The 23,655-nt window shown below is 44.8% G+C and overlaps 1 protein-coding gene across 2 annotated transcripts in view; it reads left to right on the forward strand.

The window, feature by feature from the left end:
* Window positions 1–345: 345 nt before the first annotated feature.
* The window catches only part of EGLN3 (egl-9 family hypoxia inducible factor 3), a 38,663-nt gene continuing 15,353 nt past the window's right edge, over window positions 346–23,655 (forward strand). Inside the window, exon 1 of one of the 2 annotated variants that reach the window (XM_060272974.1) lies at window positions 346–1,111. In XM_060272974.1, the coding sequence (XP_060128957.1) occupies window positions 506–1,111 (606 nt within the window). In that variant the 5' untranslated portion in view covers window positions 346–505. Of the gene's footprint in view, window positions 3,266–23,655 lie in introns of both variants that reach the window. The other variant, XM_035109587.2, reaches the window with a different exon arrangement.

Genomic DNA, 23,655 nt, shown 5'->3' on the forward strand with positions numbered 1-23,655 from the left:
GAAAAGCGAAAAAAGTCAGCACAAAGCCCAGGTCCCCCCAGGTGAATGAATGGAGCCAGCCGCGGCCAGCGTTTGCGAGCTTCCTTTGTGGTTCCCGCCCCTCGTTCCAAGGCGGGCACGTAACAATCCCAGATCCCAGTCTCTCCCTGCACGTCCGGCACTGCCCGGGAGCTTTTTCGTGCGCTGCGTTGGATCCCGCGTGTTCCCAGCGCGTGTCCTCGAGGGATGGCTGGGGGAGGCGGCGGCGGCGAGAGAGAGAGGGAGGAAGCGAGGAGGGCGGGAAGGAGGGAGGCGCTGGGCGGGGGAGGAGGCGCCGCTCGCTCCCCGTGGTACGTGTGCACGCTCCCGAGCGGCATGTCCTTGCTCCTCGTATCCGGCGGCGTGTGGCGCGAGCATGGCATTTCCCGCGTGGAGCTCGGGCCCGGCCAGAAGCGGCATGCCGCCGCCGTGGTGAGGCGATGCCGCCCCGCCGGCCGGGAGCGGGATCTGGTCTTGTGCGCAAATCATGGCCTCCGGCGGGGAAGCGGCCGAGCAGCAGCCCCCGGCGGCCGCCCAGCTCCGCGGAGACTCAGTAGAAAGCATGAGGAGGATTTTCATCCGCCACCCGCCCGGGAGCCGCGAGGAGGGGGGCGTAGAGGAGCAGCCCGCTGGGCCGGCGGCAGGCCCCCTCGGAGGCCTCCTGTGCCCCGCCGCGAGCTCGGCGGAGGCCCCGGGCGTCGAGGGCGCTTTGCCCTCCGCCGGCTCTCCGCCTCCCAGCAAAGCTCCTCTCCGGGAGCCCCGCAGAGATGCGCAGAGGCTAGTGTTACACTACGTGGTGCCTTGCATGAACGCCTATGGCTTGTGCATAGTCGACCACTTCCTGGGGCACAGGATGGCCGAGAAAATCTTCCAAGAGGTCCTGGCTTTGCACCTGAGTGACAAATTCCAGGACGGCGCCCTGGCGAGCCAGAAGGCAGGCGGCGGCCGAGCCATTCGCGGGGACAAGATTTTGTGGGTTGAGGGCAGTGAGCCGGGCTGTGAAAATATAGGCTACCTCCTGAAAAGAATGGATAAGCTCATCATGTACGCAGATGGCAAGCTGGGGCGCTACAAAATTAGAGGAAGACACAAGGTTAGTAGCTTGCAAGCATCGAGGACCCTCGGGGTCCGCCCCGACCGAAGTTCACTCCGGGCTCCTCCGGAGTTTCTGATCTCCCTCTCTGCCATTTCATGCACTCTTCCGAGTCTTAACCACGCAATTCCTGGCCGCTCTGCTACAAGCTGCAACTTGGGCTTGGCATTTGGTCCACCCGTCCAGATCCTAACCGTAGTTCGATCGCTTTGTGAAACAACTTTTAAACCGGGTAGCCTTCACAGCCTGGCAGCCCACGTGGGATTTCCTAAATCCACGAACTGGAGAAGTAGCGGGTGCGTGTGTATGGCGGGGGGTAACCTCACTACGCTTAAAGACACAATTTCCTTTTTTTTGCTTTTCCGCCTTCATCAAAAGTTTCCGGTTTGTGAGCTAGTTTCAAGGAGAGCAATACTGTACATATATGTGTGCGTGTATATAATATAACCCTGAACATCTTTCTTTAACGACTCTCTATAATCTTTATATTGTTAATTGCTGAAACGAAAGTTATCTTGTCAGGCTATGAGAGTGGGCATATTTTCCTAGCTTTTAGGAGAAGAGGAATGAGACTTAGAATCCAGGTGGTGACAAGTCAGCGAGCGCTTTTTAAACACATAATCTGTAATGGGAGGCTTTTGAAAGCCGGGAACTGGTATTCCGCACGCATGATCTTGTTTGCAAAGCGAATTCCAGCTCTACAATATGTTTTGTCAGCAGATGATCAGGTGTGAAAAGGGGGGAGGATGTCTTGTAGTAGGAGAGGGAGAGAAAGAAAAGATGGGGATAAGCACTTGTAAACTCGCTCCCCATCCCTATACTGTAGCATTAAGTTGCCAAGAGGAACTCAACTGCCACTTAACGCCCTTATACCCCCCTCCGTTTGTTTACATTGGCTCGTAGTATGTGACCGTAGTAGAAGCGTACATGCTAGGGGAGAATTCCTCAATGGCGGAGGCCACACCCACTCCGAGTTGTAGGCGGCGCAGGACAAACCATAAGCCGCGCCTCCTCCAGACACGCGGCTTTTCCTCTCCTCCCTCTCCCCCACGCCTTGATTCCAGCCGTGAACCCTACGCGGGTTGGATGCTCCCCGCGAAGCCCCGCCTCGCCTCCCTTTTGATTGGCTGCCCTCACGTTCCACATGGCTGCGGGTAGGCGCAGGGCGAGATTGTCCCCGGGACGGGGCTCCACCCACGTGGCGCTCGCCGCAGAAGTAGGAACACATTCTGCACGTAGCAGACGTATTAATCAGAGAGGGGCCATCTGCTGCCTCGTTGAAATAAATTGAAAGGAGTTTGCAGGACTCGGCACCAAAAGAAAAAAAAATTAGGGGGAGTGATCACATCAGCAATTGCGGGGTGTTCACACACTGGTCTCCCGGCCTTAAAGCTGGTAGAAAAGCGCTGCTTCAGCTTCCTTTTTCAGCAACTGCCTATCTGCCAAGGTATTGGGTGGAGGTCAGTACGCAGAAGGCGTGCAGCCACCGTTCACTTCATTAGCGAGCCTTGTGTCGCCCAGGGGTTGGGAGAACCCGAGAAGGTGACTGCTGACTGCGCTGAAGACAAAAGTACGACTTTAGCCAAACTTTTGGGCACGCCGGTTTCTCTGACTTGCCGGACACTGATTTGCTCTGCTCGCTTCTCCCAAGAGTTAGGCAACGCTGCTGGCGCGTGTGGCTGATTCAGTGTGTTAGCATCGCTAATAGAAACCAGGTCTCCTGGCGCGCTCTCCGCCGCTTGGCTTGCGGCTCTTGACTTTCTACTACAAGGGGCGAAATCAGTCGGGTTCATTAAAATGCCACTGGGACATATCATGAGATTAGACCTAGAGAGAATTGCCTTGGACTACATAGTGCCTTGTTTGCATGACATTGGTTTTTGCTACCTGGACAATTTTTTGGGCGACTTGGTAGGAGACTGTGTCCTGGAACGTGTGAAACAGATTCATTATAACGGGGAGCTGCAGGATGGCCAGCTAGCCGGCAAGCGCAATGGCATCTCCAAAAGACACTTGAGGGGAGACCAGATAAAGTGGATCGCAGGCACTGAGGAGGGATGTGAGGCCATCAACTTTCTCTTGTCACTGATAGACAGACTGGTTATGTACTGTGGAAGTAGACTTGGCAAATACTATGTGAAAGAGAGGTCCAAGGTAAGAAATTCAAAGGGGAAAGTAGCTACTAACACTTCTAATGTAATGGGGACTTTTAATTTAGGAGCCATTCCTGAATGTTTGGATTATAAGGGGGTTAATACCCTGATTTGCTTTCATACTGATGCTGGGTTTAATCTTTCCATCATAAACTGCAAATACAGGTAACCGATAACAGGGATGGTTTTTATGATTCTCCACCCCAAGTTAAAATCCTAAAAAAGTTTATTGTGAATATGCTCCTTTGCAATCAACTGGATTTACTTACTGGTTTAAGAATTTTTCACTTTTTCAGTGCAGCATGTGAATGACAATAATTCACACTGGGGCATCCAACTTGGTTTAAGTGAGATTATAACAATGTAATTGGCTCTCTTGTCTCCTCCTAGAAGTGGAAATGCAGGGTGTTGCATTTATGAGGAATTTGTTTTTAACTATTGCTAATAATAATTGCAATATAGCATCGATTATACACCTGTAGAAGAGTTTCCTAGAACTACATTGGCAATTCAAAATGATTTTGAATGGTGCCAAAAGTTTGTATAAATCCATTGCCTAATTAGATTATCCTTGCTTTCCTGTCACTTTCCACTAAGCTCCAGGTAGGGTTCTTGTGGTGGACATATGCTGAATGCTTGTCAGGCTCCTGAGCAGCTTACGGTAGCTTGTCTTTAGAAAGGTAATAAAGTTAATCCCTAATTTATGCACATATGTACCAGCAGAGGACACTGCACGCTGAGTAAATAAACAAAATCCACAGCAATTAATAAATTAATTTATGCTGAAAAGTGGCCGAAGTGTGGGCCCATGCATAAACTCCTTTTGGTTTGCATTGATCAAACTGATTGCACAGCTTCAACCTTCTGTTAGCAATTAGTTTCATACAACTTAAGCCTTTGTATGTCAGAAGCAAATCCTATTGAGCTCGGTGGAATTTCAACTTACTCCCTGGTTAGTGGAGTTAGGATTGCAGCTGTGGAATGTGAAACATATCTGGAAGTGACAACAAAAATCCTGATTAAATGGCCATGAGAGGACGTTCTATAACAGTAGTTAGATTCAAAATAAAAAAAATTCCTTCAGTAGCACCTTACCGGTAAAGACCAACTAAGTTTTTATTTTGGTATGAGCTTTCGTGTGCATGCACACTTCTTCAGATATTTCGTGCATGCACACGAAAGTTCATACCAAAAAAAACAACCTTAGTTGGTCTTTAAGGTGCTACTGAAGGAATTTTTTTATTTTGCTTCGACTCAGACCAACACGGCTACCTACCTGTAACTAGTAGTTAGATTGATTTCCTTCTTCCTTAGTTTCAGACTTCATTGAAAGCACCAGGTAAATTATTTCATTGCTTTTGCTTCCTTCCCCACCACTCAAGAGGTAAAGAAGTTAAATAATGTCATGCATATGTTCAGTTGAACAAAAGCAGTTTTGACAAAAAGCCAGCACATTACCTAGTTTTTGAAAAGTTATTCGGGACTTTCTTCCTCACTTCTGTGTTGCTCATTATTCCAGCATCCTTCATGCTAATGAATGAATAGTTTTACCAGAACTCAACTTTAGGTAGTGACTAACCCCACAGAAGTGTATCTGTAACTCTGCTATAGGCTTAATTATTTACAGTACAATCCTATGCCTGTCAGAAGTCTCATTGATTCAAATGAGGCATACTTCCAGGTAAGTGGGTATGGGATTAAAGTATTTGGTTGTGTGCAACTAACTTTGAATCAGAGTAGACCCAGTGATCCATTGCTGTTAACATCTGAGTCAAAGTTAGTTGACTACAACCCCATGATTCACAAATAGGACTTCCAACAAAATATTGCAGTGTGGACTGGGTCTATTCAGAGTTCCAGACAACAATGGCCTTTTGCAAGACACTCCATTCCCCCTGGTTTTGTCTTCCCAGTCAGCCAGTGTACTATGGCCACCAAGCATGCTCAGTGAGCTAGTTGGGGTTTCCCCCTCCTCTTAGAGTTTTTTTTTTGGGGGGGTATTTTACGTTTTTGTGTTTCAGCAAACCTCGGGACTCTGCTAAACCTCTTATGTATTGATGCATTTAGGCTACAGTCTAATGAGTTTGCTATTAGCATATAGAATTCTTAGAATTGCTAGTGTTTATCACAGAAGTAGAAGTTAAACTGAGTTAAAAGTGATCACCCATCACTCTGACTGCTAGTAAGCATAGCCACAATCTGTGTACAGTTTTAGCTATTTACGTACAGCTGTCTTAAGGTGGTGATTGTAAGCATGCTTACTAGGGAATAAATCCTGGCTGAATTAAATAGGACTTGTAAGCAAAGATGCTTAGAACCATGGAGCACAGGAGATGGAACATCATGGGGGAATGAATATGGAAGAGAAATCATAACATACATTGCAGCCATGGGAAGTTATATACTGTATTCATGTATGTTAGAAGCTGATTTAAGCCTCAGACTTGAAAATAATCTATGGTCACAATGATTCATACACTTACCTGGAGCCAAGTCCCATTGAACTCAGGTGGACCACTTCTGAGAAGATGTGCATAGGATGACACTGTAAGTTGTAGTCCAAAACATCTGGAGGGCCGAAGTTTGGGGATGCCTGCTCTAACCACTATAACACACAGGCTCTCCGTTTAAGATTGTTGCTTTAGACCAGGCACCCCCAAACTTTGGCCCTCCAGATGTTTTGGACTACAGTTCCCATCTTCCCTGACCACTGGTCCTGTTAGCTAGGGATCATGGGAGTTGTAGGCCAAAACATCTGGAGGGCCAAAGTTTGGGGACGCCTGTTTTAGACTGTAAGCTGATAACATACTTAGGTGTAAGTCCCATTGAACTCAAATGAGGAAGGGCTACAGCTGTACCTAGGGGTTGATGAAACCCCTCCAGGGTCACAGGCCCGTGTGTGTGTGTGTATGTGTGTGTGTGTGTGCGCGCGCACATACAATATTCAACTGTCTGGTGTTTGAGTCCTACCACACCAACTGGAGTGCCCCTCTCCAGCTCTGCACCTGCTTTTCCTGCAGAAGGAATTTGCTGGGATCTCCAGCATAAAAAGCTGGTGCTGCAGGAGGGACAGAATAATGCTAATATAGTCTTCGTTGCCTTTCCGAAGTTTTCTCACATCAACTTTGTTTATAAAGTCTGGACTGACCTGCTTCTGTATAGGGAGCAGTGCAAGCCTAGTCGTGCCCACTCTGAAGTATGTCCCACTTGGAATATACGAAGTGGCCTTATACCTTGGCCCATCTAGCTCACTATTACCTGACTAACAACAGCTCTCCAAGATTTCAGGCAGGAATCTCTCCCAGCCCTACCTGGAGATGCAGACATGCGTTAGTTTTCAGTAAGGTTGATGTCAACTTCCCCAGTTACATTATGCGTCCGCGTTTTGCATGTCACACAAAGTTTTAGTAGAAGTAGAAGTGAAGAAGAAATCCCAGTCCAGTTGAAGGGAAGTCCTCTTGGCTGCTTGAAATCTTGACAAATCAAAGTGAGGCGTTTGTATAAAACTAGGGATAGCAACTAATCCTTATGGTAAATGTCTGCTACTCCCAAGTATTCAGGCCAAAGAAATATTTACATGCAGGCATCATTTCAATCAGAAATTGCATATGAAAGGCAGACAGCTTGAAACATTGTGCTGCTAAAAGTAAACACTACTGTAGTTCAGGGGTGCAGCTAAAATTCACAGTACCTCACAAGGTAGTAATTTCCACAAGCAAACTAAAGTAGAATTTAGCTCCTGTTATCACCAGTGACACAGTGGTCCTGCCTTCCAATGTGTGCTCCATGCTATCTATATCACAGTTAGGTTTTCATTCCCATCCCATCTCCGGCACTACCATGCAATTTGTCATTGTTACTTTAAACTTTCAAAAACTCTGAACAATAATCCAAACCAGGCTTGGGTACTCCTCCCTGTCTCTCCCCTTTCCTTCTCATGATCTCATTCTCTATTTATTTATTTATTTGTTTATTAAATTTCTATACCACTCTACATCCAGGGAACACTGGGGAGTTTACAATATAAAAACACAAAAATACATAACATAGTAACAAAAAACAATCACACACACACACACGCAGGGTTATAGATGGTTTAATTCAGGCATAGGCAAACTTGGCCCTCCAGATATTTTGGGACTACAACTCCCATCATCCCTAGCTAACAGGACCAGTGGTCAGGGATGATGGGAATTGTAGTCTCAAAACCTCTAGTGGGCCAAAGTTTGGGGGTGCCTGGCCTATGCCTGGTTTAATTACATGCAGAAGGTCCCAGGTTCTGTCTCTGGTTAAAGGATTTCAGGTTGCAGGGCTGGGAAAGATCCCCAAGAGCTGCTGCCAGGCATAGTAAACAATATTGAGCTCGATGAGCCAGTGTTCCAAATCAGTACCTGGCACTTTTATGTGTTATGTGTCCATTATCCCATCATTACCATCAATTTCAGTGGAGCTGCTTTGGAAAACTTGTTGGTTGGTTCATAGGGGTTTATGTTCATGTCCACAAGTGTGTCTAAGTAAGGCTTGACCTGATAAGAAAACAATCTTACTCAAGACTCTAGCTTGCTCCTTATCATAGTTGAGTATTGGGAGCTTAGCTTGGTGAGCCACATCTGTGCCTTTTCTAATTCCCAAGACTTACTAGCCCATTTTATAAACCTTTGCATTGCTCTTTTGGCATATTACAGCAGGAAAAACCTCACTGCGCCTGTGGTACTGCAACGGTCTTTGACACTGTACTGTGCAGCTGTTGCAGTACCCCAGCACATGTGTGTGTAGGTCCAGAGGTTGTCTCCATAGGTGTTTCTCCATTGACAGAAGGCACTTTGATCTAGCAGAAGCTTTCCTCGGCTGTAGGAGGAGGCTGGTGATTTCCTCCAATTCCCCTAATCCCTGCATCTGTTCCAAAAACATGGGATGCTTCAGAGCAGCATGGGAGGTGATGCTAGGGATTGCAGGGGAGCAGGGAATCAGCAAAAGTACCTCCTTCTCTGTTCCACAGGCAGAAGTCTTCACTGGTGTGAGGGGCACCATTGAATGCATACCTTGGAAATAGGCACTTAAGCACTAGTTCAGGGGTCCCCAAACTACGGCCCCCGGGCCGGATGCGGCCCAATCGGCCTCCCAATCCAGCCCGCGACGACCCCCGCTGCCGCCGCCCGCTCTTACGACGCGCGGCGCGGCGACGATCTTAAAAATCAGCAAAAAATCGCCGAAAATCCTTTGTGCGCATGGGCCTCTCCCGACCCAGAAGAGGTCATTTCCGATGCACTTCCGGGTCGGGGGAGGCCCATACGCATGCGCACAAGCGATTTTCGGCGATTTCTTCCCGACCGTGTGCGTGTGCGCATGCGCACGGGCGCGCACTCCCCGCCCTCCGGCCCGCCGCGCGGTCGGCGCGGCGGGCACCGGCCCACTGCGCGGTAAGTCTGGGGACCCCTGCACTAGTTGGTGTTACCTGTTTATTGCAAGGGGTTTTTTTGTACTACGGTACCTTTCACTATAAACATCCAGAGCATAGCAAGTCGTAGAGCTAAATGATCAGTGCATATTTCTGTGGACATAAAGATCTTTTGTTCAAAGTCCGAGGTCAAAGCTTTCTGTAAATGGAAAGTGCTTCCACCAAAATAAGATAGTGAGGATATAAAAAGTTGGAAAGTTTCCTCCTCAAAGAATATGGAGCAGCAGTTTGTCTTCGTGTAAAAAAGCCACAGATTTTAACTAAAAAACAGAGTGAGTTTGTTGGCACAGAGTGCTGCCCTTGTGTGGGGGGGAAAAAAAGTGAGTGGGCTGCCATGACTGAAAAGCAGGGTGGAAACTGTTGCCAAGACCATTGATTTTATCACTTTGTATATCTTGTGCTCATTTTTAATCTATGTATGTAACTATGTAACCTTAGGACAGAATTGTTAAATTGTTGTTCATTGGACCTCTTCATGTGATTATACAATTTTTGTATACATTTTTAAATCTGTTTATTTCTATCATTTCGTTCCCTTCTTGGGGATCGAACATATTCAATGAAGAGCAGGCTATGAATACTGTCCAGTAAATAAATAAAGGTGATTCTCTCAAACAAGCAATCCTTCAGTGCATGTCTGAAGGGGTACTGGCTGCTTCAAATGCCCTGCCGAACATTTGAATGAATTCTGAAGTGGCATCTGTGTTACAAAGGCCTGCTTTGTTGGCAGTGCAGATGGACTTGAGGTGAGCATAATGCACACATTCTTGTTCAGATCTGTATCAGCATGTACCTGAAATGACTGGCATGTGAGAAACGCCTAATGCAGCATTAAGTCCTGAACGATCCCATAGCCTCTTTGTGGTAGTCTACTTCTAGTACTGCTCTTAATATTGTCTTGAAATGGTTCCTCTGCTATCAAGATACAGGAAAAGTAATGAATATGCACAGGGCTGGATCTGAGAAATCTGGCTGCCTAGCATGGCGTGATGAAAGCAGCACAGCCTCTGCCACTTGCACAGCTAAGCTGAAAGGTCGGAGGGGAGGCAAAACCTTGCTCCACACTACGCTGCGGTAATTTTGTCTGCCTGCACCTTCAGCTGGTAGAGTAGGAAGGTCCACAGTGGAGAAGTGATGCTGGCATCAATCCATGGAGGTGATTTAATTTAGTCAGAGGAGGATCTGCCCCATCACATTGTGGGTTTAGATTGCTGTTAGTTGCACTTGGGTGACATTGAAATCAGTGGGACTTCACTTGCGCATGACTAACTTTCCACGTTTGATGGTATCTTACCGTAAGTGCATCTAAAGCTATGGTTTCCCCAGTAGTGATGTATGGAAGTGAGAGCTGGACCATAAAGAAGGCTGATCGCCAAAGAATTGATGCTTTTGAATTATGGTGCTGGAGGAGACTCTTGAGCAGGGGTCCCCAAACTTACATTGCCGAGGGCCAGTGCGCCAGTGCTGATCGCGCTGCGGGCCGGAGTGCGCGCCCACGGGCCTTAGTTTGGGGAAGCCTGCTCTTGAGAGTACCATGGACTGCAAGAAGATCAAACCTATCCATTCTGAAGGAAATCAGCCCTGAGTGCTCACTGGAAGGACAGATCCTGAAGCTGAGGCTCCAATACTTTGGCCACCTCATGAGAAGAGAAGACTCCCTGGAAAAGACCCTGATGTTGGGAAAGATTGAGGGCACAAGGAGAAGGGGACGACAGAGGACGAGATGGTTGGACTGTTCTCGAAGCTACTAACATGAGTCTGACCAAACTGCAGGAGGCAGTGGAAGACAGGAGTGCCTGGCGTGCTCTGGTCTATGGGGTCACAAAGAGTCGGACACGACTAAACAACAACAACAAGTGTGACTAGCTTAGCCTGGTTCCAATACATAATGACTCTGTCTCACTGTTGCAGCTGTATTTATCTCAGTTAAGGAAGTCAGGAACTACTATTACTATACATGAAGTCACATAAAAAACATGAGTTCCAGAAGTGCAAACTTATTTCTGTTCTGGGCCTGAAGCATAAGTAGCAGCATGATTTATTACTGGGTTGTTGAAGAGCACCGCCTTTGGAACTAAAATTGTTTATTATAGGTTACAAAGGATTTGGATGATACTTGCATAGCAGCATGCTTTGCAATTAGTTTACAATGGAACGTCTGATGAAGACTGCCATCCTGGAAAAATATGCATAATTTGTCTTTCTTTTTTTCTAATGAAATGCACATGTTCTGGCATAATGGCTGGGCTCAAATCTGTTCTCCTGGCTAACTGCCAGGATGCCCAGTGTTCATCAGACTGGGTCGAGAGCCACTGGAATTGTAAATACAACAGACAAGTCATTTTATGATATCGGACAGAGGAATTCAGCTTTGGCAGAGATCCTGGAGCAGTTGCCATAGCTGTGTGTCAGAGCTGATCTTTAGATCTATGTTTATCAAGCAAGATTAGTTAGCCTGGTTCATTATACAGTGGTACCTAGTTACGAACTTAATTCATTCCGGAGGTCTGTTCTTAACCTGAAACTGTGCTTTTGCTAATGGGGCCTCTTGCTGTCGCTTTGCCGCCGGCACACGATTTCCATTCTCATCTTGCGGCAAAGTTCTCAACTCAAGGTAACTCTTCCGGTTAGCGGAGTTTGTAACCTGAGGCGTTTATAACTTGAGGTACCACTGTATATAGGAATAGAGTTTTTGTAGTCTTCTTCATAGTCAAGACATTAAAACTCTGCAGTTTGATACACCTTTGCATTCTGTTTTTTTATGCAACAGCATTCCCTTTATGCAACTCTATTCCACATACAGCTTTCCAAAGTTAGGTATTGGGTTTCTATAAGGTGATTTAGAAGGCAGGGCTGGCCTTACCATTCGGCTGGCCCTTCTCAGGGGCAGATGCTGACAAGAAGTGACGGAGGACTGGGCTGTGTGTGCCACATGGCCTGCCTTGTGCCCCTAAGCTAGCCTGTCGCCTTCGGGTGTGGTGGAGGATGCTGTCCCATTGCCAATGTCGTAGTAAGATTCTGCTGGTCCCATTGGTTTCTATACGTAGAATGTGGGAGGAAGGCGCCTTTGGGAAGCAAAATGCCTGTAGCCAGTTTTGAAAGACTGTTTGATTTGGATACAGGAGACCTATATTCAAAATTTTGAACTGCTATGGAGTTGTGTTCAGCACAATGCCAATATGCATGGTATTTAATGTACATTGCATAAGCAGCTCCATAGGCTTAATTTGGACAGATAAAAAGAAAATGGGAAGAGAAGGCAGGACAGTGGACAAATGTGCTCCTCTCAGCTTGGCCTTTCTCACGGGTTATTGTGGAAGATGTATTCAATTATAATTGTACAAGGATCTGTACATTTGCAATAGAAACGATGATTAGATATAATCCACGTAGGTAGTCTGTGTACTAATTTTAAGGATAATTTGTTCTCTTTAAATTTTGTTCCATGGGCACAGAACTAATTGGAGGGCACACAGTGAAGTTATTGTTATTTTTTTAAAAAAATGAATTTAGTTAGTATCCAAACAATCAGATTTGGTTAATGAAGAATGCTGTTCCAGAAACATTTGTATGAACCATGATGGTCCATGAGCCTGTCACCCACTTATGTGAATGAATGAGGGCAGTGGTGTAGAAGAATCTAGATTGCCCAAATATAACCATCTAATTTCAGGGTGTGGCCTCCCCAACTTGCTCCATGCCCACCAGAATGTTACTTGAGGATAACTAAGTCACCAACTGTCCCAGCATTCTCAGTGCCTACTCCCACCAAACCATGCACGGTCCTTTTGTTACCATTTCAAATTATACTCAAAAACATATGCCCCCCCCACTCTGATCTAGGATATGGAGCAGTTTCTTTCTGCTCCTATTGGGTCCAAGCCATAGGTTGCCTACCGGTAGGTTGCTTCAGCTGAAGCATGAAGTCACTGGACTTTTTCTATCTGCTTCACTGCTTTGTTTTAAAACCAGGTTGTTAATCAGGGCCCCTAATCGGTCACATTGTAATTGACATTGCCGATTCTTCTTTTCTGCTTCCTGTAAAAAGGTATTGTGTAAATTGCTTAAACTCTATGTGACCTTTTCCTGTGAACTAAACAGAGAATATGCCTTTTGCTCTTAGTCATCATGGACTCTTGAATGCTTGTAGGAGCTGAATTTTCATATGCCCAGGAGAACTTAATTATGAAAATATAATGGCAGTATGTTTCTAAATCCACAAGGAAATGCAAATGCAAGGGGGTAGATATGCAGGGCAGAATTTTCAGGGTCTGAAATTTCTCGCTTCAATCCCTTTCCCCAAGCCATTCTCTTAGCCCACGGTCTTGGTAGTCTTGTTTCTAGTTTTGGAGCTCAGCTGGTGGGCGGCTAGTTCTTCCAAGACCTGTGTTTGATACATCACACAGCCCTTACCAACAGTCATTGGCGGAAGGAGGTTGTGGACTCTCCTTCATTGGAGGTTTTCAAGCAGAAGTTGGATGGCCATCTGTCTTGGATGTTTTAGTTGAGATTCCTGCTTTGCAGGGGGTTGGACTAGATGACCATTTAATGAAGAGCTATCAAGTATTTATTTTCATGCAAACTGTCCCAGGTATTCAGCCTTGGCAACTCCAGATAGACCTGGGAGAAGTTCATTGTCTGAAACCTTGGACAGTTTCCGAGTGTACAGAGTAGCACTACTGACACGTTAGTATAATAATATTGTCATGCACTTTTAGCTTCAACCATGACATTGCCCCTATTTGTGTCACGCACTGTGTCTGTAAAGAAACCCTGGTGTGTGTGAGCTGCTTCTCAGTTGAGGCTCCACACCATTGGGGCATATGCACAACCAGCTGCTCTGATCATGTGGAGCCCCCTACTCCTAAGGAGCTCATATTTTGGTTTTTAGTTGTTGCAGGAAGCAGGGCTGATGTCAGGGGTGTGGCTAAAATGTGGCTCTGCTCCAAGTCAACATGCCATTGCAATCCACACGAGCAGTGTGTGGATAGGTCTAATATTGCGCTCGATGGACTAGTGGCCTGATTTGGTATAAGGCAACTCCCTATCCCTGTGTTCCAAAACCAGCATAATTTGCTTATATGTTTTAATGCAATTATTTTCACCCCCAAAAATGTGTGGGGTTTTTTTTAAATGAATAATGCATTAAAAATGTCCCTAATGAATGGAAAGGCACGGATGTTCATTACACTGATTGATGCAGGCAAGTGCGTCTGCTGAAAGGCAAACCTGTTTGTTTGCAGAAGGAATTCCAGGTGTCTAATTGAGTTAACAATTTACTTTGGTATCTTTATTTCCTTCTAGAATCAGCTGCTCCAGTAAATGTCATTCTTCAAAAGCTTATGGGCAAGAGGGAATGAAAATGCAGGTCTTGCTAGGGGCTCCAGTTTATGCATAGATCTTCCATCTTGGGTCAGACAGAAAATTAATCGTATGTTAGCAGGAAGTTAAATTAATGAATAGTTCTGCTATTATAGGTTCTGATTTTGCAGTCTGTGTTAAAAGTATGGATGCTGTCGGCAGCTTGAATGGAAAGCTGTGCCAACCCTGCTTGCATTGCTTTGCATTGATGTTCCTGTGCCTCTTGCCTGTATTTTGCTTCCTAAGCGCTCTGTCCCTGATCAGCAACCCACAGCCACTGCTTGTTCAGAAACCCCTGCAGAAAACACCCATTCCCTGTCTGAGACCCTGGAGAGCTACTGCCAGTCAGTGTCAGCAGTACTGTGGTACCTTGGTTCTCAAACTTAATCTGTTCCGGAAGTCCTTTCCAAAACCAAAATGTTCCAAAACCAAGGGGCGCTTTCCCATAGAAAGTAATGCAAAATGGATTAATCCATTCCAGACTTTTAAAAACAACCCCTAAAACAGCAATTCAACATGAATTTTACTATCTGGTAACAAGACCATTGATCCATAAAATGAAAGCAATAATCAATGTACATATTGCAGTCACACAATCAATCAATCATTGGCTGGACTGGGTTCCACACAGTCACAAAAACAAAAGAGCTGCAAAAACTAAAACGCAAAATAAAAAGTGAAAAACCAGGCAGACCTCAGTGTAACACTCAAAATGGAGCACATTCAGCTTCTGCAAAAAGTTCACAAACCGGAACACTTACTTCCGGGTTCCAAGTTGTTTGAGTACCATGGTGTTTGAGAACCAAGGTACCACCATACTGAACTAAATGGACTAATGGTCTGACTTAGCTTCCTATGACAACTTATTTTTGTTGTTGCAACGAAAATTATAATTCTTCAGTTTTGTTAATTAAAATTAGATATTATACAAACTAGTATTGAACATGCATGCATTGTAGTTTGCATAACTGCTTGTAGGCACACCCTTTGATCCAGAGAAATGCGCTATTTGGTTTCCCATTACTTTTGCCTTTGTTTTTCAAACAGCAATATCTTATGGGCGGTGCTGCTGCTGCTGTTTGGAAAACAAAACCTTCACCCCCTTCGCATTTGGGCCAACTCTTCTTCTTGCTCTCACGGACGTGCTGGAACACAGGCATTATTTCGTAACAGGTTTCGTTGAAACTGCTGCGACTTCCTCCCATGTAAATGGGACTTAATTCCACTGAATACGTGCTGGATCAAGGTCTGATGCCAGCACTCATTTGTAGCAACAAAAGCAATTTTTTTGGCTATAAAAACCGATTACTGCCAGCTAATATTTTCATCAAAATAATCACTTTGCTGATTACAGTGTTTAGTTATGACTGTGTGCTTGGCGGCATTCGACTTAAGACTAGAGTCTGCTTTATTGCCTGAGATACATATAGGTAATGCTGCTAATTGTATTGCAATAGCGCCCGGGATGTAGTATAGATGAGGGACCGCATTGTATGAAGCACTCCACAAAGAGATTGGGAGATAGATAGGCAAGCCGGCATGCTTTGTGCTCACGGTCTGATTCTGTAAGCATTTAAACAATTGTCAGACACTTAACTATGAAGCAAGGCCTTGATGTGATAAGCTCTAATTGGCCTGGGGGCAGCGGATGGGGGGGAGACTTCTGCTTGTTGAGACCTTGGCTGATAGCAGAGTTTCTTGAAAGTTCCTGTAGGCCTTCAGGGGACTCTCCTGTGAAGTGTGGGCTTACGCGGCCCATGGAAACAAAAGATGAATGTCGTAAGTAGGAGCTCCATTCCTTCCTACCCACATAGTGTAGTCTTGTCCATTTTGAAGGTTCAATTTGCTTGGGAGTATGAGGCATCGTGAAAACCCACCCCCAATTTACAGGCCAAGAAGCGATGGTTCAGAAGCAGCAACAATGAGAACAGAGTGTGCTGTTCTAAAGCAGACTTAGTGTAGGCTCCAGAGTTCAATGAGCTATAATAACTGCTGGCAGTTTTGACCGTGCTTCTTGTACCAGCACCCAACTCGGCTATTTCAGAGCAATTGGCTTCTTTAAAAGAGGATTAGACAAAAGGATAAGGCTATCAGTGGCTGCTAGACACAATGTTCAGCTTCCATTGTCAGAAGCAGGATGCTTCTTCTGCATGGTAGTTCCTGGGAATCACAAGTGCGGAGAGCACTGTTGCAGGCAGTGTTCAAAATTCACCAGGCGCCAGGCACATTTTGCACCTGGCTGCCGGCCACTTGTGACCAAGTGAAGATGCCCGGACACCAGGATGGCGCCATATGGAGGTGCATGCCCGGGGATCCTTGGATCTTGACTGTTTTCACACACTAGCAACACCTCCTGTATAATTATATCTGCACAATCAGAGTGAATTCCAGGAACCCAAAAGTCTTATTGAAGAATACGACTTTCGAGCTATCAGGGTCAAAAATGGCAACTAGGCATTCCGTTTTGGCAATTATAACCCTGGTTGGCTGTTGCGAGAACAGGATACTGGAGTTAATGGGCCTGATTCAGCAGGCTCTTATGGTGTGTCTTCAGACTTAGTCCCCTTTGCATCCCATATCACTGGTCAGTGAAGCTGGCCTTGGGCACTCATTCCATTTTCTTCCGAACTCAAAGGGGAGAATGGGAGCCTTTTTCACTGGACTAACCTTATCATATTAGGAAAGTGTGGGAGAGATGTTCTCCCCACCCAAAAGAAGAGCTAATGGATCAGGCCACTGGCCCCTCTGGTCCAGCATCCTGTGGGAAGTCTTGTGGATGCTTTGCTTTACTGCTGCTTGTTCTAATGTGATATCTTTCTTTTCTTTTTAACCTGAGGTATGGCCTGTTCTCAAGTGCAGATGTAGCACGAGCACATAAAACATAGTCGTCTTTGCTGTCAGATGGTGGCAGCATCTCTCCAGGGTCACTGTCCAAAGGACAAAATACGTGTGTGTGTGTGTCCGTCCATTGGGGGGGAAAACTATGTTCCTTCTTGGGTTGAGAGATTAATCCTCTTGCTTTCTTCGTGAAGCAGTTTCCAGCATGATCGATGAACTAGGAAATAATCAGGATTCCTCCATGGTAGGTTATACATCTTAAGACATTTATTTCCCATTGATTACACAGGTAACACCAATGTGCCATTGATATAAATCTCATTGCATTAGCAACAGACCTGACCCCCTATCTAGTCTAGAGTTGGATTTTATAGCATGGCTTGAACACAATCACTTTGCAAGTGAGGCAGGAGAGGTTTATTAACAATAAGCAATATGCCCGTCATTATGACGTGTAAAAAGGTCTTGTTTAGTCCACAGAGGTGACTTTCACCCATTTGCATTGTCCCCCCCCACTTTATAGGGGAGAAAGTAAAGGGTGCCCTTGAGGATGATACCAAGACTGCTTCTAACTGCATAGCCACAAACATACCTTTATCCTAGGTTCTGTTTTGTGGTCACCAGCCAAGCATTACTGTCTAGTCTCTAGAGCAGGCATCCCCAAATTTGACTCTCCAGATGTTTTCGGACTACAACTCCCACCATCCCTAGCTAACGGGACCAGTGGTCAGGGATGATGGGAATTGTAGTCCTGAAACATCTGGAGGGCCAAGTTTGGGGGGTGCCTGCTCTAGAGACTAGACAGTAATGCTTGGGCTGGTGTAAGATAAAATGGATTGGGGGGGAGAACCATGTATTCCTCCTCAAGTTCCTTGAAGGTGAAATATAAATGTAATTGATGATGATGATAGGTGGCTTGTATATCATTTGTGTTCTTTCTAACATTCATGGAGCTGCAGAAATGTGCAGTGTGTCACACAGAGATGAGATGTTATTTGAGTCCTTCCCATGTAAAGATATAACTGGTAAAGTAAATCCCATTGACATCAGTATGACGTATTTTCAAAAGAGGCTTATGGTTGGACCTTAAGAACATGGATGGAAAAAAGGCAAATAATGATGTCGGGGCTAGAATATATCACGGCTGTGGAACCCTGTGGTCTTTAAGGTAATTTTAGACCCCCAACTCTCATCAGCTCCAGCAACCGTGTCCAAAGTTAAGGGATGGTGGGAGGCAGTCCAACAATGTCTGGAACGCTGAAGGTTCCCCATCTTTGAGTGTTTGGAAGACTAGTAAGAAAGAGGATGCGGTGGCAGAAAAAACTAGATGGATCAATATACGACTCTCAAAAACCAGATGGGTTTTTGTGGAAGAAACTGAATTTTAAGGAAAGAAACTTTTAAGGAAAGAGAGTTAAAGTTGATTAATGCTTGTTATGTAAACTCATGTACTTTTCATACCTAAGCTTAGAAAGGAAAAAGCACACATCACCTCAGTTGTACCCATTGCCTGTACAATGAAACAGTCCGATTACTTTACACAGAGAAGGGAGGCCCAGTCCTCTCCCAGCAGCTGCTTCTTTAGTTAATTATGAGTGTGGCCATTCTCAGTTGCACAGGTACACATATTTTGCCATTTAAAGCTCGGGAACTTGGATCCACCTTTAAAAATAAAATAAAATACAAATTAACTGTTAGCCATGTGCATCATGCAATTGTTGGATAGAGCATTTTCCTAGAATAATTGTGAAGGCTGTGCAAATATGAACTTCTGTAGTTTCTTGTGTGCCCTTTACTATGTGCAGAATTTGGTGTCGGATTTTGGTATGTTCAGTAATCTTGGCCTGTGGCTAAAGTACTGTTTCAGGCATCATCCAATCTTGATTTGCTTTTGAACTCTTGCCACTAGCTTGTTGAAAAATCGCTTACTTTCCCTGGGTTCTCACCTCTGAAGTGTTTAATGATAATCAATCACAAGAAGCCCTTGGGAATTCCTTTGTACGTATATTGCTTCCTGAATCTGAATATTTCAAAGTCGAGCAATTGGATTGTCATTTTGTTCTTGCGGGTTTGTTTTTTCCCTTTGCATTTTTGTATTTTTCCCTCCGAGTTTCTGCTTTACTGAATTAAAACTCTGTGCACGTCCCATGATCCTTCACATCTGGAGAGTGATTGGCATGGGGTCAACAGAGACTACCTTTTTCTCTCTCCTCACCTGGCTGTTAACTGTGTGCCCTGAGCCTTCTAGTCAGTGATTCACTTCCATGGCATCCGCAGACCGCAGGTGAATCAGACATGACTTCATTTCGTAAAACAAAACATAAGAAATCTTTGATAATTTGTATTAACTGAGGAATATTCAGTAACAAAAAACCATTGCCATCATTTAGGCACATTCAGACCAATTGTTCCCACCCACCCCATATATTAATCTGTACTGTTACCTGGGAGCATCTGTCTCATATGGTGGAGCATCATATGGAGCATCTGTCTCACCTGGTGGAGTTCTCCTATGGAAAGTGGCCTAATGGAAGATACTCTAGTGATGTTTCAATGACACCTGGTCATTGGCCCCTTCCAGGCCTGCAGTTCTACTCAGAAGCAGATTGAAGCATGGAAATCTGCTTGCAATGGCTATCCCCTTCCTCCTAAGTAGAAATACTGCCAGGGAATGGACCAGACATCACGAAGCATCCTCTTCCTCTTCCTCCTGGATTCATCTATTGGTGGGAATGGACCCTTGCAAAACAACATCAGGCCTATGGTTACGTAAAAATACACTCAACAAACACACAGGACGTAACCGGATATGCTCTTACAGTGAAAAATATATTTTATTTATGTATCAAATAGCTCATAGAGTTCAACAGAAATGACTCATAAAGTTCAACGGAGTAAGCAGAAGACCCACGAGGTCCACACATTTACTAGTATCTATTCCATCTTTGTATGTTCATAAAATCCAAAAAATCCTCATGGGAGCTTGCTACAGTTCCACAGAATCCTTTCACAGTCTAGAACCGGATCAGGGTCAGTAGTTTTTAAACATAGAACCTTATGTTGCCATCTCTAGGTATGCATATTTACTTTAAATGCTGCTCCAGAAGACATCAATTAATTGATACATCAGCTGTGCCAGTATTCTGTTGGGTGATTAATAAAACAGAATTATAAAGTTCTAAATGCTTGCAGGGACTGCTGAAAAATTCAGCAACCACACATTTCCCAGCTGCTGCATAGATATAACTTGTACATATATAGATATACTTAAAATAACCTGAAGCAGATTCCTTTTAAGGTTATGACACTATTCCGTGTTGAAACAGGGAGAAGATCACATACCTTTAAAGCATTCTTATACCACCTTAACAGCCACGGCTTCCCCTAGAGAATCTTGGGCAACATCATTTTTTAAGGGTGCTGAGAGTAGTTTTAAGAGATGCCCTCACAGAGCTACTGTTCACAGCACCCTTAAACTACAGCTGCCAGGATTCTTTGAGGGAAGTCATGACTGGGGGTGATATAAGAATGCCTTTTAGATGTTTGGTGAGGATATGACGGTTGGAAGTGAGGAACTGGCAAACAGTCTTTAGAGAGACACCAACCCCCGCTTAAATAGACTGCTTCCTGGTACAGTGGTGCCTCGCTTAACGAATGCCCTGCTTAACGAATTTTCCGCTTAACGAAAGGTTTTTTCTAGCAGAGGTTGCCTCGCTAGACGAATTCGTTTCACAAAAAATTCATCTAGCGAATTGCGGTTTCCCATAGGAATGCATTGAAATTCAATTAATGCGTTCCTATGGGCAAAAAAAAATTCAATGCGTTCCTATGGGATTCGCTAGACGAATTATTCGTTATAAGAAAAGACCCGTGGAACGAATTAAATTCGTCTAGTGAGGCAGCACTGTATTAGGGAAAGCCCGTCACAGGTTTTCCTTACACAGTGAATATTTTTTTCCAAACCCACAAAGACCATTACATTCATGGAGTATAGTGGCGTTTGCGGACAGGCTTGAGAGAAATCTGGGAGGGGGTGGGCTAAATGTAAAGCTGAGGCGTGCCTTGAGTTTGATTGACAGGCACATCTAATTTAATGATCGCTTACTTTTGTTTCTGCCCACTCTTTTGAAAAGCTTCGAATCCCCTCCCACCCGCCGCTGATTTTAGGCCTTAGCCGACACTGCTTGCCCGACTAGCGGGGCTCGCTGTATTCAGGGGTACAGTAGGAATTTTTTCCACTTGGCTGATTTTACCTAGGATTTTTACCAATGCATTTCTTTGTATTTTGAGTTTTAAGTGTTGTGCATCCATTTTTCTTTTCTGTTTAATTCTCTTACTTTGTTGTATGTTAACCGCTTAGGGATTTTGCATTTTAAGTGGTATATAAATTAATCATAATAAAAAAACTATCAACTCACTGTATGTATCCCCTTGTATTCAGCTCTGGAAGAATGTGAGAGGCAAGGGAATGAAAGGGTTTTTGTATGTACAGTACGTTCTTGTCAGGGGGTAGTAGGGTGGGGAGGGGGGAGCTTCCAGCAAGAATCAGAACTGAGAAGCACTGTATGTTTTCTATGTGCTTTCCCTTCCCTCGACCGCTTCTCTGTGAAGTGTACTCTAGAGTGAAGTTTGTGTTTGATTGCTGATAGCCTCACGCTCTGCACGTAGCACTGTCATTAAGCCATCATCTAGCTGGCAAGGAGCCAGATCACACACACAGCAGTTTGAGGAAGTCTCCCTGAACCGAAAGGGCTTCCACTGATACGTGTGTGTGTGTGTGTGTGTGTGTGTGTGTGTGTGTGTGTGTGTGTAGACATACACATATATTATATCTCTATATACATTGATGGACCACGAGTGTTTGCTCCTGCTAATTGGAGTCTGGCTCCTGACTCCCCTCCCTCCCACACCCTGAACAGGAAAAATAATTAGTTTTCAACAGCCTCTTGCATTGTCGGCTTGTGATGGCATGGCTGCTTTCTGTGTCCAGTTGATCAGTTCTTAAATTATGGGCACTTCGGGGGGGGAGGGGCGGAAAATGGGGACATCTGCTGCATGCGATTTAAAAAGGGAAAACAAGAAGTTTTAAATGTTCAGGAACCCAGGAAGGAGCCTAATGAGAGGACAGGAGGAGTTAGCAGGCTTGCAGATAAATATCCATCACAATATAAGTTGAAGGGTGGAGGGGCAGGAAGGGGCTAAAGAGTAAGGCAACACCCTTCTCACAAAAGAAAGATTAATTGTTTTGATAATTAGAGCAGACAGGGGTGTTTGCTGCGAGCAAAAATCTATGGCCTGAGCATTTCTCTCAGCCTTTATCTCTTCCCCCTCTCCCAAAGCCTTCAGACTTTTGCTCTGTGATGAAAATGAAAAGTGAGAATACACAGCCAGTTTGAGGGGGCAAACTTCTATTTTTTTATCCATTTATCTTATCCACTTCTAACCCCTGAAATTACATCCCACCCACCCCCAAGCTTGGGACAGGATCCTGTCACCAAGTTAAGAGATTGAAGTTTATAACAGAGGTTGGATGGCCCTTTGTCATGGATACATGAGATTCCCGCATTGCAGGTTGGATTAGATGACCCTCTGGGTTCCCTCCAACTATACAATTCTGTGATTGGCTGTTTAAGCCTTCATCTAGGGGTTGGTGGAAAGTATATAATGTTTCAGCCCTTCTCCACTCACATTATGCTGCCTGAGCTGTCACTTTTTAACATAAGGAATTTTGGGGGTGTCCATTATTCTAATCATTTATTCATATACATTTAAATATTCAATTATGTAGCCTACCTCTTGGTTTTGGATCAGAAAATAGTTATGGTTTCCTATTAAATTCCCATTGCAAATTCAAAAGGTAGGTTTTTTTGTTTTTGTTTTTAAAACTCAGCATAATAGGTGCAAAGCCCTACCCCTTAATGATGTACATCCAAACTCCAGAAGCCATTTGGAATACAGTGATACCTCAGGTTAAGAACTTAATTTGTTCTCGAGGTCCGTTCTTAACCTGAAACTTTTCTTAACCTGAGGTACCACTTTAGCTAATGGGGCTGCCCGCTGCCACCGCATGATTTCTGTTCTGAAGCAAAGTTCTTAGCCCGAGGTACTACTTCCGGGTTAACGAAGTCTGTAACCTGAAGCATCTGTAACCCGAGGTATCACTGTAGTGTCTTGCAACATTTCTCTAGCTGTGCTGATATAAACGATTGATAACTCCTAGTAAAAACAGGAAATGTGTGCTTCCATCTTAAAATCTCGGGATGGAATACATGCTCTCCAATTTTATTCTTGCAGCAACCCTGTGAGGTAAATCAAGAAGAGATAGTGATTGGGCCAAAGTTACCCACTGAGCTTCATAAACTTCACCAATATATTTACAGCATAAGCTTTCGAATGCTATTTGTGTCCATAGCTTAGCAAGGTTTTGAACCTGTGTCTCTCAAGGTCCTAGCCTGGCACACTAACCACTACACCACCTTGGCTCTGTGGGGTTTCCAGCTGTTCATCATTAGCTGGGCTGCATGTATTTTTATTTTTATTTTTTAAAAGAACCTGATCTCTTGAGAGCAAACAGCATGCAAACCATGTTCCAGTAAGGCTAATCCATGCCTCTCAACAGACTCTCACGCATGTATTGCCTTCCTGATTGGCTCCTGCACAGGGTTTAAAATGGTTCACACACTTTACGATGATCCTTGCAGATTTGGATCTCAGTGTGCAATCGCCACACCAGC

Source organism: Zootoca vivipara, chromosome 1, assembly GCF_963506605.1.
Source record: "Zootoca vivipara chromosome 1, rZooViv1.1, whole genome shotgun sequence".
NCBI classification, from domain to species: domain Eukaryota; kingdom Metazoa; phylum Chordata; class Lepidosauria; order Squamata; family Lacertidae; genus Zootoca; species Zootoca vivipara.